The 13,799-nt window shown below is 38.0% G+C and overlaps 1 protein-coding gene across 3 annotated transcripts in view; it reads right to left on the bottom strand.

Moving 5' to 3' along the window:
• Positions 1-2,432: 2,432 nt before the first annotated feature.
• LPGAT1 (lysophosphatidylglycerol acyltransferase 1) overlaps positions 2,433-13,799 on the bottom strand; it is a 95,158-nt gene continuing 83,791 nt past the window's right edge. For all 3 annotated transcript variants that reach the window (XM_050780967.1, XM_050780976.1, XM_050780958.1), the window contains 2 exons: positions 8,402-8,508; positions 2,433-7,497 (listed from right to left, as the gene is read on the bottom strand). In XM_050780967.1, coding sequence (XP_050636924.1) covers positions 7,346-7,497; positions 8,402-8,508 — 259 coding nt within the window. In that variant the 3' untranslated portion in view covers positions 2,433-7,345. The remainder of the gene's footprint in view (positions 7,498-8,401; positions 8,509-13,799) is intronic.

Genomic DNA, 13,799 nt, shown 5'->3' with positions numbered 1-13,799 from the left:
GTGGGATCTTTTACAGGTGAGTTCCCAGGGAAGGCACTCTTAGGTCAGAGTTCTCATGGAAGTTGATTTCTTCCTTGGAAGTCTTTGTTTATCAAGGATGTGTGTACCTGTTTGTGGACAGCAGCCTCTGGTCTTCCTTTTGTCCTCTAACACTCCTGGCTTCCTCTTCCTAGCACTCCAAGTTCTTCTGATCTCTCCACTTCTAGGTACCTATTTGCGTTTCCCTCAAATGTCCATCAGCTGGTCCTGATACAGTGTCCACTGGTAAGAAACTGAAGGTAAGACCCCTTTCAGGGAGTTTTTCCATCAAAAATGAAACAAAGGAATAAAGATGCAACCACTGATATTTTAAGGGAAGTATCCTAGTGCCAGGTTTTTTCAATGACACCACACAGACAGCTGCTACAATCAAAGAATGGCTGAGTGTTCTCTTGCCTTGGGTAACTGAACAGTGAGAACTTTACCATCTCCATCTCCAGTGCTCCCACACCCAAAAGGCAAAAAGTATTCCAGAGTGGGGCACTAAAATCTTTCCAGGCAAAAACTCAGAAATGAGCTCTGTGATATGCTCCCTGCTCACCAGTAGAAAACATTGTTCCAGTTTCTTCCTTTGTACCTACTAGAGAGTGCTTTTCTGATTATGAAAGGGGCCCATCTCATTTCCAGCGGTTAGCCAACCCTCCTCCCACGGTCCATGTGTGTGCCTGTTTCTATGTGATCTGAACTGTTGAGACTTGGTTTATGTTACTCAAGCCTCTAAGAGTTAAGAACAAGGTTACCCAGATCCTGAGAGGTAAAAATTTATTGATTTCTATCATATCAGCATGTTATGATATGGTCACGCCTGGTCATACAGCTGACTTCTTAGAGCCAAAAGAGAATTTTTTTCCTTTTAAAAATACAGTTGTTCAGCAGGAAAAAACATTTTAAAAACAAGCATTTTCATATTAAGTGGAAATTAAAAACAATGGCTTCCCCCTCCGCCAACTCATGAGGAATAGGGCTGGTCAGCAACAGATCTCTGAGTGCCTCCAATTTGTTTTCAGGCCTCTGTCCCCAGTCTGTTCCTTGTCTTCCACAGAAAGTAGTTCCAGGGGAAAAAGAAATTAGAATCTCACCAAAACAGCAGCCTAAATACAGATAGAAAAATAAGAGGTAGACACAACTGTAACGATTTAACTCATTTGGTAGACTGTGCAAGATATTTTAATATTTAAAATTTTCAGTGGGATCAAATAAGGTCTACAAATACCTAAACAATTGATGTTTTAAATGCTAACATCTTAGAGATACCTATACCACAGTTTACTTAGCTTTGAGAAATGAAAGTATAAAGCTGACTTTAGAAATATGCAAGCTTCTCATGTATTTCAGTAAACATTTTCTTTCTATCACATTCTTCAAAATCAAAAGTTCACTGTGTAGGACTGACACTAATGCTTTTCCTACCCTTTAAAGCCCTTGCCAGGGTCAGTGATAGGAATTTCCTGAGTTCAGCAAGTACATAACTATGAGAAGTTTATTCAACACTAATAGTTAAGAAAAAAAGGATGGGGCAGTGGTGTGCTGGATACAGCCCCTACTGGCTCCCAAGAGCCAATGGTTACATTTTAGAATTTTGCCTGCAGTTGTTAAGCATTGGTTATTAAAATTGAATCATATAAATTTACAACCAATGTTAAAGCTAAAAGTGGTTTCGGCTTAATAAGTCTAATATGTACTATGGTAAGAAACAGTTTTAACAGTAGAGCACATATCAGATTGAATGACAATAAATTCATTGGAAAATGAGTTAGATTAGGACGGTCTGCTGTTTTTCAAATCATGGTTGAAATACAATCAATCATAGGTTGACTGTAGTAGTTCAGCAAAAAGCAATTAAGCATCCTTTTAAAAAAGCATTTTAGTTCTTTCCTGAGCTGAATACAGCCCCTACTGGCTCCCAAGAGCCAATGGTTACATTTTAGAATTTTGCCTGCAGTTGTTAAGCATTGGTTATTAAAATTGAATCATATATATACACAGTATACTTGAGACATATATATCTCAAGTATACTGTGAGAATCAATTGGCTATATGGGATTTACAATAAAGTATTTATATCTTATTATTTGTTAATTGTGTTATATGTTCTTGCTATCAGCGAAATTTATAACAAACATGTACAGCTGAATACATAATTTCTTCCCAGAAGAGTGGACTGCTAAACATTTACCAGCACACCACTGGATTGGGAGAATGGGGAGAAAGGGGGAAATATTTTTAAACCAAAGAAGGAAGTCTGATGTTTTTTCATTTGGTTTTTCAGTTTGCTTTCAGCATCCAACTGCCACAGTGAGCTTTAAGTACCTGCCTGCAGATGTTAATGCCCAAATAGCTCTGGTAAAACACACATGCCCTCTCCCCACTACTAAGAATTAAAAGCACTTTACTTGAAAAAAATCAACTTTATTTTTTCTAGGTTTAAAAAAAATAGAACCAGCTATTAATTTTTGTTGAGAAAATGCTTCTTTTGGTGTTCACGTCTAAACTTCTGAAAAGGTGATCTGGTTACTAAAATCACCCCAAATGCATTCATAAACCAGATCCACGTGTGACCAGCCCTTTACAAAAATTAATTACAGTTGCCACAGCCTTTACATTCATTCTTATCACACGTTACAACATGCAGATAACACAAAGAAAGGTCAACAAGCTGAAGTAAACATTACAGCATCAGGAAAATGAAAACCCATCTGTATAAAATAAATACAATTTTGTAATAATTGTAAAGAAAATGAAAGCACTTAATAAAAATAATGGCAGTTGAATGTATAACTGTTTCATCACTCAATCATAAAATAAGTTACTGTAAAATGCATAGACTCCTTACACGTAAAGAATGTGTGCATCACAGTCATGTGTTCAACAGTTTTACACAATAAAAATAAAGCCATTCAAGATATGTGTGCATACTTTGCAACTAGAATACACTTAAAAAACGTTTGCTCTTTAAACTGTCTTAAAAAAATATTAAATGTAAAAACCCTCAGATGGAAATTTTGCAGAAAAACCCATATTTTATCTTCCATATGGCTACAGTCACCCTTCCCCAACAGTTCAGCACCCTCAGCTTATTCCCAGGGTCCAGTTCCTAATTGTTGGGGAGTGGTGCAAAATGATTACAATAAAGCACCAACCAATGACTGCTCCAGAGAATACCCAGCCCCTCTGTGATCTGGAAATCTCTAACTTAGATGGTTTTGGTCCCAAACATATTAGTCTCTACCCTTCCTGCTGCCCACTGCTGCTTTTGACTTTGTTCTTCATGTTAACAGATACAAGGCTCATAGCACTGCAGAGCAAAAGAACCTAACAAACCATTTTTATCCATCCTCTGTGGACCAGAGCTGAACACACTCATAATGGTAACTCTGAAGTAAAGTCCTGTGTAATGACTTCAAAAAAAGAACAAAAAAACAATTAACTCTTCCTACTCAGTAGTGCAAATAAAACATTTTCTTTTCAAATATAAAAATAATCCAAGAAGACTATCCATGATTAAAGGCTACTCTGTATGATTAGCCAGGTCCAACTAGTTCAGAAGAGTCTTTAGGGAAGTGATTGTCAAAAAACACTCAGACAAATCCACAAGAAGTGAGCAACATGAGCAAAGAATGAAGAGGCATTCTTAACATGAATCCAAGACAGTAATGCTCGAATAATGCTCCCAGGTTTACATTTGGTGATTTCAGATTTCATTTTCATAAAAAGGCTTGAGAACAATGCCAATACTGTCAACTACTGATTATTCAGGGATGCTTTTCTAACCCATAGATTATTCAGGCTTCTGTATTTACTCTTCCTGATAGCTGTTTGTCTTTCCATATAATTTCACTACTCATTAACACAGTCATAAATATATAGGCAAAAAAACCCTAAGAAACAACTTAAACCATTTAATTAGTAAGCATCCCTAGAAAAAAAAATGAGTCTGATGAGAATAAGAATTCAAACTCCTAAATAAAAGTAATTTTTGATTTACCTATCATTTATTACCAGATTATCTATCCAGAAATTAATTAATCTAGTAATCCTTCCTTTACAGTGGAAAGTTAAGGATTGGTTGTAATATTAAAGACTAATATGATAGATCTGAACTCACAGCTATCTTCTTTTTTAATATACTTTTGGAATTCTCAGTGAATTTGTTTGCTTACCCAACACATTATTTTCTGTTCTGTAATTTTTCTTTACTTTCCATTACTTATAGGTCTCTCTGCCATTTAAGTATAGTTCACCACCAATAATTGTTTCTGAAGTTAAGGGTGACCTGCTGGCTTGGTCACTTTTGTAGTGACTGGACCTGCCTGTGGTCATGCAGATCTCCAATCACTGTAACTCATCAGTACCAAGATTCCAGTAATGGATTCTCAACCTTGTCTGCCCTGGGAATCTAGGCAGTCTAGCCAAGACCAAGAAGAGCTGAGCTTCTACAAGCTACTGATATAAAACTGGCATAGTTTTATTTTTTTTCCTCTTGACAAAATATATACACTTTAAACGTCCTTTCATCTCCCTTCACAAAGTACAAATTAGGAATTTTTCTTCAGTTTTGTACAGTGGCATATTGCTGCTTCCCCAAATTGCCATATAAGAACACTGATTCTCTCTTTACCTTCTCTAGTGCAAGCAGAAGAACTCCAGTTACTGATAAGGAAAGCACTACCAATGCTTTCAAACATATTTTGCAAACAGAAGAGAGAGAACATGTTAAATAACCAAAGAGGGATAGGGCACATCAAATACACATCTATTTACAACTCACAAAAATATTTTCAAAAATTAACTCACATATCTATTGGTATTTGCCACCCTGGAGACTGTGAAAATGATACTGCACTTGAAAAGTAAAGCATCTTATAGGATAGTTGAATGTGTACAGTATATTTAACAATATCATGTTCCTTTGGAGCACAGTGATGTCAAAAGTGGCCCTCAGCCACATTTATGTATGCATGTTCGCATTTATTTTTGGATAGGAGAACTGGTCACTCTACCCTGTGGCTTGCTGTAGCAATGAGGAAAAGGTCTGTCAGCTAGGACTGTGCACGCTGTCTTTGACAGTGAGCAACTTCTCCCCCAGATGGTTGACTAATCCCTCAAGTGAACAATTTCATTTCATCCAGTAATTTAGTGGTGCTTGCTGGGCCTCAAACAGAAGCATCATTAAGCTTCTATTGGGCTTTCTGTCATCATCCATACCTCTAAATTGAGATTGGTTTCACTTATTCACTGTCACTGTAGAACACATAATGAAATGCTTAGATTTCAAAAAAATTGCATTTTATAACAACCAGTCCCCAAACCAACCACATTAACACTGTCTTCTGCATTTTACCAGTGGTAGTATAATATTCAATGAGGTATTTCAGTTAATGCATCATTCTCTTTCACATACGCACTGAGCTATCCTAAATATGAAGCTGCTCTGGGCTTTTATTTGGTGTTGCTTTACCTTTCCCACATAACTGGGGAAAACTCATATCTCCTCTGTGTTTTTGGTTTATTTAAAAATAGAAAACATTAACCTTTTTTTGTTTAATAGCCTACTTCTCAAAATTGTTATCTGTGTGATTAGTGACAACGGGGGAATCTACAACGCTCATATCACAGTAAACTACCACTGACTTACTAGGATCTTAATAGTCTTACAATCCCAAACAAAAACCCTACTCATCTCACTGATGCAGTACCAGCACTTTTGGAGAAGGGTGTGGTTCTCTTATGAGGTAAATTGTACAAACATAGCAACGTATTTCTAAAAAATGTTTTCTAGAAATAGAAACTTGACTTTACCCTTTTCAAAAGCAACTGGAGGCTGGGCGCAGTGGCTCACGCCTGTAATCCTAGCATTTTGGGAGGCCGAGGCAGGCGGATCACCTGAGATCAGGAGTTTGAGGTCAGCCTGGCCAACACGGTGAAACCCCGTCTCTACTAAAAGTTCAAAAATTAGCAGGGCACGATGGTGGGTGTCTGTAGTCCCAGCCACTCGGGAGGCTAAGGCAGGAGAATCGCTCGAACCCGGGAGGCAGAGACTGCAGTGAGCTGAGATCATGCCACTGCACTACAGGCTGGGCGACAGAGTAAGACTCTGTCTTAAAAAAAAAAAAAAAAAAGAAAAGAAAAAGCAACTGGAAGAGATTGGGGGAGCCTTTTGTGCTGGTCTCTTTCCTAATTACACTCACCCTGACAGGGGCAGCCTCCTTGATGTGATGATTCAACAGACCACTGTCTGCACAGGTCCTTGGGGTGCCACAGGAGAACCTGTCACCATTATAAGCCACTAGCTCTTATTTTTCTATAAACTAGCCTATTTCCCCTTAAACTGATCATTTAAATGTTCTATATTAATTTGTTCCAACCATCCCCAAATGCATTTAGTGCCAATGTCAAAATGGAAAAACTAAAGCCTCTGAGCTGCAACAGAGGCATCACGTCAGGGTGCTGTCCAAGGCAGGATGGTGCTGGAGAGCATCGGCAGGCAAATAAACACATAGAGACAAGACAGTTCTCGAGAACCTCACACACTGCTATGCTCCCATTTGTTTTCAGGCTGTATTACTAATTCTTTGCTATATCTGCATCTCAAAAAAGTCCATTTTGTAAAATTACCAATTTATGATATGCCTCTGATACAAAATGAGAAATCAGATAAGGAAAAGCACGAGTGCATGTAAACACAGTGTTGGATCGAGCTAGCCTTTGTAAAGAACACATCCAGTACCAGAAGGGGTCCAGTGGACACTGCTTTTCCCCCAGAGAATGTCAACAATGTACCTCAGTTAGCTGTTGAAGACTGGAGTTTGTTACTGCAAATGACAGGGAAAGAGTTCTTCGCGAGGTGCCAACCAGCTCCCCTCAAGGTTACTGAGTTGGTGGAAATGTGGGCGTTCTAGAATACTGCCCTAATATAGACTACAGGTAAGAGGGATGAATATACCTTTCTGGGCTTCAACTAAATTGTCAAGTGTAACTGGTGGCAACAGAATTTCTCTCAGATAGTCTTCTAGGATGATTTTATGATTTCCTCTTCTCCAAATGTGATGTTTGCTTAAATATGTGATAGAGTGTATCTTTTTAAAACATGTTCTTAAAATATATTAGCAGGTCATTATATTACTAATCCTCATTTTAGTAGAGTTTTAAAATATCCCAAAGGGGGATAAATACTAATCCATCCATTGAATTTCTTTTGCTTTTTTTTTTTTTTTAAATATATTCTGATTTGCACATGTAAAATAATGCACACTTATGAAAGAAAGTCTCAACTCCTATGGTGACCTTGACAAGTCCACGTCAATTCCTAAAACAGGCAATGGTAAAAATACTGAATGATGTTGTACCACATATAGCCTGACAAAAATGCAAAAGACTGTATGAGAAATATCCACATGTTGCTGAGGGTCATCTCCCTGGAAACAGCTTCCTTATGGCCCTTGGAAGGTGGAAAAGCTCCTAAAAGACAAGATAGAAATATTAGCTTGTTTTACTCTGTAGCGGTAGGTCTCCTGGAATAAAAGTTGAATATTAGCTTAACTAGAGTTGTACATGTGTGTGTTAAAGCACCTTCAGTGACTTTCCAGGGCCCCAGAGGAGAGATTTTACTTGAAATATAATTTCCATACTACCTAGCCCCTTCTTGCATCTGAGCCTCCGCTTTTTCTCTGCCTGCAATGCTCTCCTCCTCCACTTAGTGCATCCTTTCCATATCAGAAAAAATACTCCCCTTCCCATCTCTGTTTATTTCCTTCCTGGAACTTTTCCCAATTGGTCATGATCCCGATTCTCTTTCTTTCTGCAGACGTGTTTGCCACGTCTCCCACTGGAATATAATCTGCATGAGAACAGGCACTCTAGCTGCCTTGTCTCTGCTGGATCCCTAGAGATTCCCACAGGGGTCAGGACCCAGGATTATGTGAGATTGATATGAAATAATTTCTGAAATAGCATACTTTATGCTGATTCCTCTATTTACAAATTGTTTTTTGTCAAAAAAGTAGTTGTATAACACTGACGTTATTTTCAAAAGGCAATATGCTTTATGAAATATATCTTAATAATAAAAGAAATACAAAGTAAACAGATGTCTTTAAATTCGTTTCTGGAAAGGAATGCTAGATCACTTCATAGAGCAATATTACCTAAGGTCATCGTGATAACACTCTTCAGCATTTCAAATAGTCTTTGTCCTTACTGATAATCCTCAGGGTAAGCTGATTCATGAGGGGATTTGCTTCTCACAAGCAATTTACGGAGTGCATTTTCAAGTTTCAAGATCTAATATGCAAACAGCTTTCTTTAAGAGAGGCTTCCATTATTGTTGCTATAATTTAGCAACTATTTAAAGGTTACTGTGTACCTGTTTCATAAAAATGTGATAAGAGGTCTTCTTTTTCAACAAACCGTTGATAGAGCCAAGTGGTAAGGTCATCAGTTTCCAGGGGTACATCTTTAATTGGAAAGATCCTTTTAAGGGTTAGAAGAAAAGAACAAAAACTACTTTAATTCAGAAGTCAAAATTATTCAGAACCACAACTTATGATGAAAAGCTGAATAAAATTGTGTTATCATCTTCTGCTTTAGCAAGGGTTGGTTTCTTCAGCTTTTCAGGTATCTTGGTTATTAAAAATTGTTGACTATACAACAGAGTTCATTTATGCATTCATTCAAACATTTACTAGCCTACTATGTTAGGTCCAGTGTTAGATGCTGAAAACATACTATTAAATTACATTATATCTATGAATAACTACAGAGAATAACTATGTCTTCCCATGTTTGTGGGTTTAAGTAGAAATGGTATTTAGAACAGACGAAGTTTTAAAATGCAGTTAAATCAGGATGTTCAGTCATTTAGTTAAATGTCAGGCAATGTTCTTTTGGTGGGAAAGTCTGAGAAGCACAGAGACTCAGCCCAAATTGGTAATATTAGTAGTATCAGAGAAATTGCTTTCATGAATGGGGTAACTTTTACTGGTTGGAAGTGGCTACTGGAACAGTATTCTCAACACCTGAGACCATGTCCTAACTCACCAGGAAACACTATTGTGATTCATAATACCCATGGACTGAGAGGGGACAGGCAGCATGAGGACTACGTATTTGCTGACCTTGAAAAATAGTTTTATTTTTTGTTTTCCAGTTTAGTGGGGGATTTTATTTTGTCCCCTTTATCAAAGGTATAAAGGCACACAGTTTAAAAAGTCAGCAAAAAACATATTTGTATGAAAAAATGGGAGTCCTGTCCCTCTTCCCTTCATTTCTGCCCTCCCCAGAATTGATTATCGCCTTTTTCAGCTGATTATCTTGGTATTTATCACCATGCTTCTTCTTTTCTAGGCCTTCTCTACTGACTTCCCACTATGGAAGATGAGGATGAAGTTCTTTCCTCTTCCTATTCCCGTAACATATGCACATTCTTCCCATCTTCCCAATACAGTTGTAGAGTAATTTCAGTTAGCTCAATATTAGGCATTTATATTAATATAATCATGTAAATATATTCATTGCTAAGTCACGGAGTAAATCATGGCTACTTTTCCTTTCTTTACCAATTTTTTATTTTCCCTGGATTGAGCAATTATGTATCATTTTTCATTTTGCTTAATTTTCCATGTACATGTAACAAATTCAACCATAAGCTCTCAGGCAATTGTCTATAATCAATGCTCTAAATCAGGTTTATAAGTTTTTTTTTAAAGGGCCAAACAGAAAATATTCTACGCTTTGCAGGTATGAAAATAAATAAAATTTAAAAGCTATTGGAATCCCCAAAACACTTTAAATCTTGAGAGAGATGTGACCTTGATCTGAGTCACGTAGCATGTAGTTGCAACTTCTGCTTCTTATAGATTAATTCTCCTCCTCATTGTTCTTGTTCTGTAAATGACTAGGAGACACCAAAGATCAGACCTCCTGCCCTTCTAATCTCTGACCTTTGTTATAGATTAACCACCTCCTTTATTGTCCTGTACCTAACTCAGACCAGATGGTACAAAAGACCTCATGATGGTGACACCTTCGGTGTGGAATGCTAAATATACCTTTCCAGAAAGAAAAAGACCACCTTGCCCAATCAGATCACTGTAACTATGCATTAAACCTTATGTAGAAAGGTGTTGAAATTTTGTTAAGCTTCCCTAAACCTTGTCTATATAAACAACCCCAAACTTCTACACTTTGGAATACTGACTTCCAATTTTTGGAATCTGTGCTTCCTGGGTGGCTGTCCTCAAGCTTTGTGCTCTAATAATCTCTACATTTGACATATTTCCTGAATCTTATTTAAAGTTGACACAAGCTATACTATCTCTGTCACAACTACTCAATTCTGTCTTTGTAGTATGAAAGCAGCCAGAGACAATGTATAAACAATACACAGTAACTGTGTTCAAATAAAATTTTATTTAAAAAACAGGCAGTGGGCAGGCAGACCTGTGGTCTAAATCTTTCTCCTAAGCAATCCCCTTGCATCAGACATCCTTTCAATTTCACCTTCCTAAAGAAATTTCACCCAGATGCTGCCTGTAGTCTCACATTAGGAGGTCCCTTCACTATTGTCCTGGTGAGTCCCTGCACTCCTAAATCGAACAGAATGTTAACTATACCTCATGTCTTCCTCTTTCACTGATTATTTTTGATGAGGACATCCTTTAGCAGTTTCTTGAGAAAGAGCACTTGAAATCTTGGATGTCTGTCAATGTCTTTTTTCTGTCCTCAAACTTGGTTGATAGTTTGGTTAGATATAGGATTCGAGGTTAAAAATCATTTTCTTCCATCTCTTATCTTTCTGACCTCCTTTCTGGGAGATTTCTTATTTAACTTCTAAATGTTTTATGGCATTTTAATTTCCTTTATTGTATTTTATTTTTATTTTGCTTTTCCACTTTTTTTCTTTTTATAAATTAATAAATTGCTCACACTCAGGTCTTCTTAATTTTTAAGAGCTCTTATTGTTCTGAGTGTTTCTTTATTATAGTATGCTATTATTGTTTTATTGTTACAATATCTTATGTTTATAATACGTTTTTAAAATTATAATGGAAATTTTTAAACATTTGCAAGAGGAGAGAAAAAGGTTAATGAACCCCCATGTACTATTAGGAATTCTAGAAGCAGACCTTGCCCTGTGTAGTCTGGTCCTCCATGTCACCTTCTTGTGTTTGCTTTAGTCTTTATCTTTCAAGAGTTCAGGTCTGTTAGATTATTAGTTATCTGACATTCTTTGTTGTTCCATCACATTTACAGATACGGGACTGAATGGCTGATTAAAAGCTCTCAGTTTATGAGTGGAGTCTGTTGCCTGTTTACCCTCACTGAGGATTATCTTGGCTGGGCCATTTATATTGGTCTCTTCTCTTAAACTTACCCGCTTCCCCAAAGAAAGATCCTCTGATTTCCTGCTTAGAGAGTGAAGGCCCGATTGCTAGCTTTCCGGTAACCAGTGAAATAAGACGGCTGGGAATCTTAGCACTCAGCACACTGACATCACTTCACCATGCTGTTTTCATTATGGGACCGCTGCCTCAGTTGTATTTGTTGTTCCTCAGTCCACAGAGCCCCTATTTCCCTCTCCAGAGTAAGCCTCCAATGTTTGCCAGGGTAGGGAAAAATAATTACCCAGCTGTGGGATATAGGGTAGGGGTTGGGGTATCTGCATTCTTCTTAAACAGATTTCAACCAGTCTTCCCAAGTTTAGTAATGCTTTCAACCTCATTTCTACAGGTGCTGATGCTGCCAGACTTTTGGAAGTTCTATGGTACAAGGTTGGCTTATGGCTTTCCCACAGCTGGCTTGGGGTTCTGTCATGTTATTTACTGCTCGTTCTTTTTTCCAACTTCCCAACTTTTGCTGCCATTGTCTTTCAGACTGTTCTCATCTTTGTGGGTTTACACCTTTAAAAACCCATTTAGTGTTATTTTATGGGGGTTTTAGGAGAGCAGGAAGTAGACATGAGTCCAATCTACTATGTCTTTTGAAAAGTTCACCTGTTATTTCTGAAAGATCTAAAATGATTTGCTATCTTTGGCCAGGGCCTACCACTTGTCATTCTTAAAAGGGCCTCCGTTGCTATTTTGGGTTTAGGCAAAATGAGTGTTGGTTACTTACTAGGGGTTTGAAAATTATAATGATGCATACCATCATAAAAACATTTCAGGCCAGGCGCAGTGGCTCACATCTGTAATCCCAGCACTTTGGGAGGCCAAGGCGGGTGGATCACAAGGTCTGGAGTTCAAGACCAGCCTGGCCAAGATGGTGAAACCCTGTCTCTACTAAAAATACAAAAATTAGCTGGGCATGGCAGGTGCCTGTAATCCCAGCTACTAGGTAGGCTGAGGCAGAGAACTGCTTGAACCCGGGAGGCAGAGGTTGCAGTAAGCCAAGATGGCGCTACTGCACTCCAGCCCGGGTGACAGAGTGAGACTCAGTCTCGAAAAAAAAGGCCTGGCACAGTGGCTGAAGCCTGTAATCCCACCTTTGGGAAGCCAAGGCGGGTGGATCACGAGGTCAGGAGATCGAGACCATCCTGGCTAACACAGTGAAACCCTGTCTCTACTAAAAATACAAAAGAATTAGCCGGGCGTGGCGGCGTGCGCCTGTAGTCCCAGTTACTTGGGAGGCTGAGGCAGAAGAATTGCTCAAACCCGGGAGGTGAAGGTTGCAGTGAGCCGGGATCACACCACTGCACTCCAGCCTGGGTGACAGAGCGAGACTCCGTATCAAAAAAATGAACAAGCAAACAAAAAAACAAAAAAACAAACAAAAAACATTTAAAAAAATTCTATAGTATAGTCAGAACACGAAGTTTAGACCAGCAAATAAATACTAAAAAAATAATCAGAAAAGAATATTACTTATGAATTACATTACAATGATATGTCTTTCTCTTGTTATTTAAACATTTAAATATCAGATTGGAGGAGCATTTTAAAACCGAAATTTAAGTGTGAGTAGACAGAAAAAAAATAGAGGAAAGAAGGAAGGAGTGTGGCATGAAAAATCTATTAAAAATCAATTTGAAAAACACACAGGGCTGGGCATGGTGGCTCACGCCTGTAATCCCAGTACTTTGGGAGACTGAGGTACAAGACTCCATCTCAAAAAAGAAAAAAAAAAAAAAAAAAAAAAAAAAAAGGAACTCACATGCATTTGATTAAAATTTTACTTTCAAAAATTTGAAAGGATGAAAGATAACCAAAATAGAGTTTTATTTACACAGAAATAACTCTCCCATTCTTAATAATCTTCTATCTCCCAAAATACAATACTACATTGCTCTACATCAGTAATATAAAAGCATTTTGGTTGATGAAATATTTTAATGGAGTGGGAGATCCTAAGGTCCAGAAACTTCAAGTTTCAGCTTGCTGCTATAAAATCCCCTATCATCTGCCTCGCGCCTATAATCTCAGCACTTCGGGAGGCCGAGGCGGGTGGATCACGAGGTCAGGAGTTCAAGACCAGCCTGGCCAATATGGTGAAACCCTGTCTTTACTAAAAATACAAAAACTTGCTCGGTGTGGTGGCATGTGCCTATAATTCCAGCTACTCGGGAAGCTGAAGCAGGAGAATTGCTTGAACCCAGGAGGAGGAGGTTGCAGTGAGCCGAGATTGTGCCACTGTACTCCAGCCTGGGCAATAGAGGGAGACTCCATCTCAAAAAAACAAAACAAAACAAAACAAAAAACAAAAACAAAAAACCAACCCTATCATCCCTTATTATCACAACTTGAATTTACCATTGCTCTGAATAAGCT

The sequence above is a fragment of the Macaca thibetana genome, chromosome 1, assembly GCF_024542745.1.
Source record: "Macaca thibetana thibetana isolate TM-01 chromosome 1, ASM2454274v1, whole genome shotgun sequence".
NCBI lineage: Eukaryota > Metazoa > Chordata > Mammalia > Primates > Cercopithecidae > Macaca > Macaca thibetana.
Note: the sequence above shows the minus strand (reverse complement) of the source record. Positions and strands in the feature narration are given on the sequence as shown.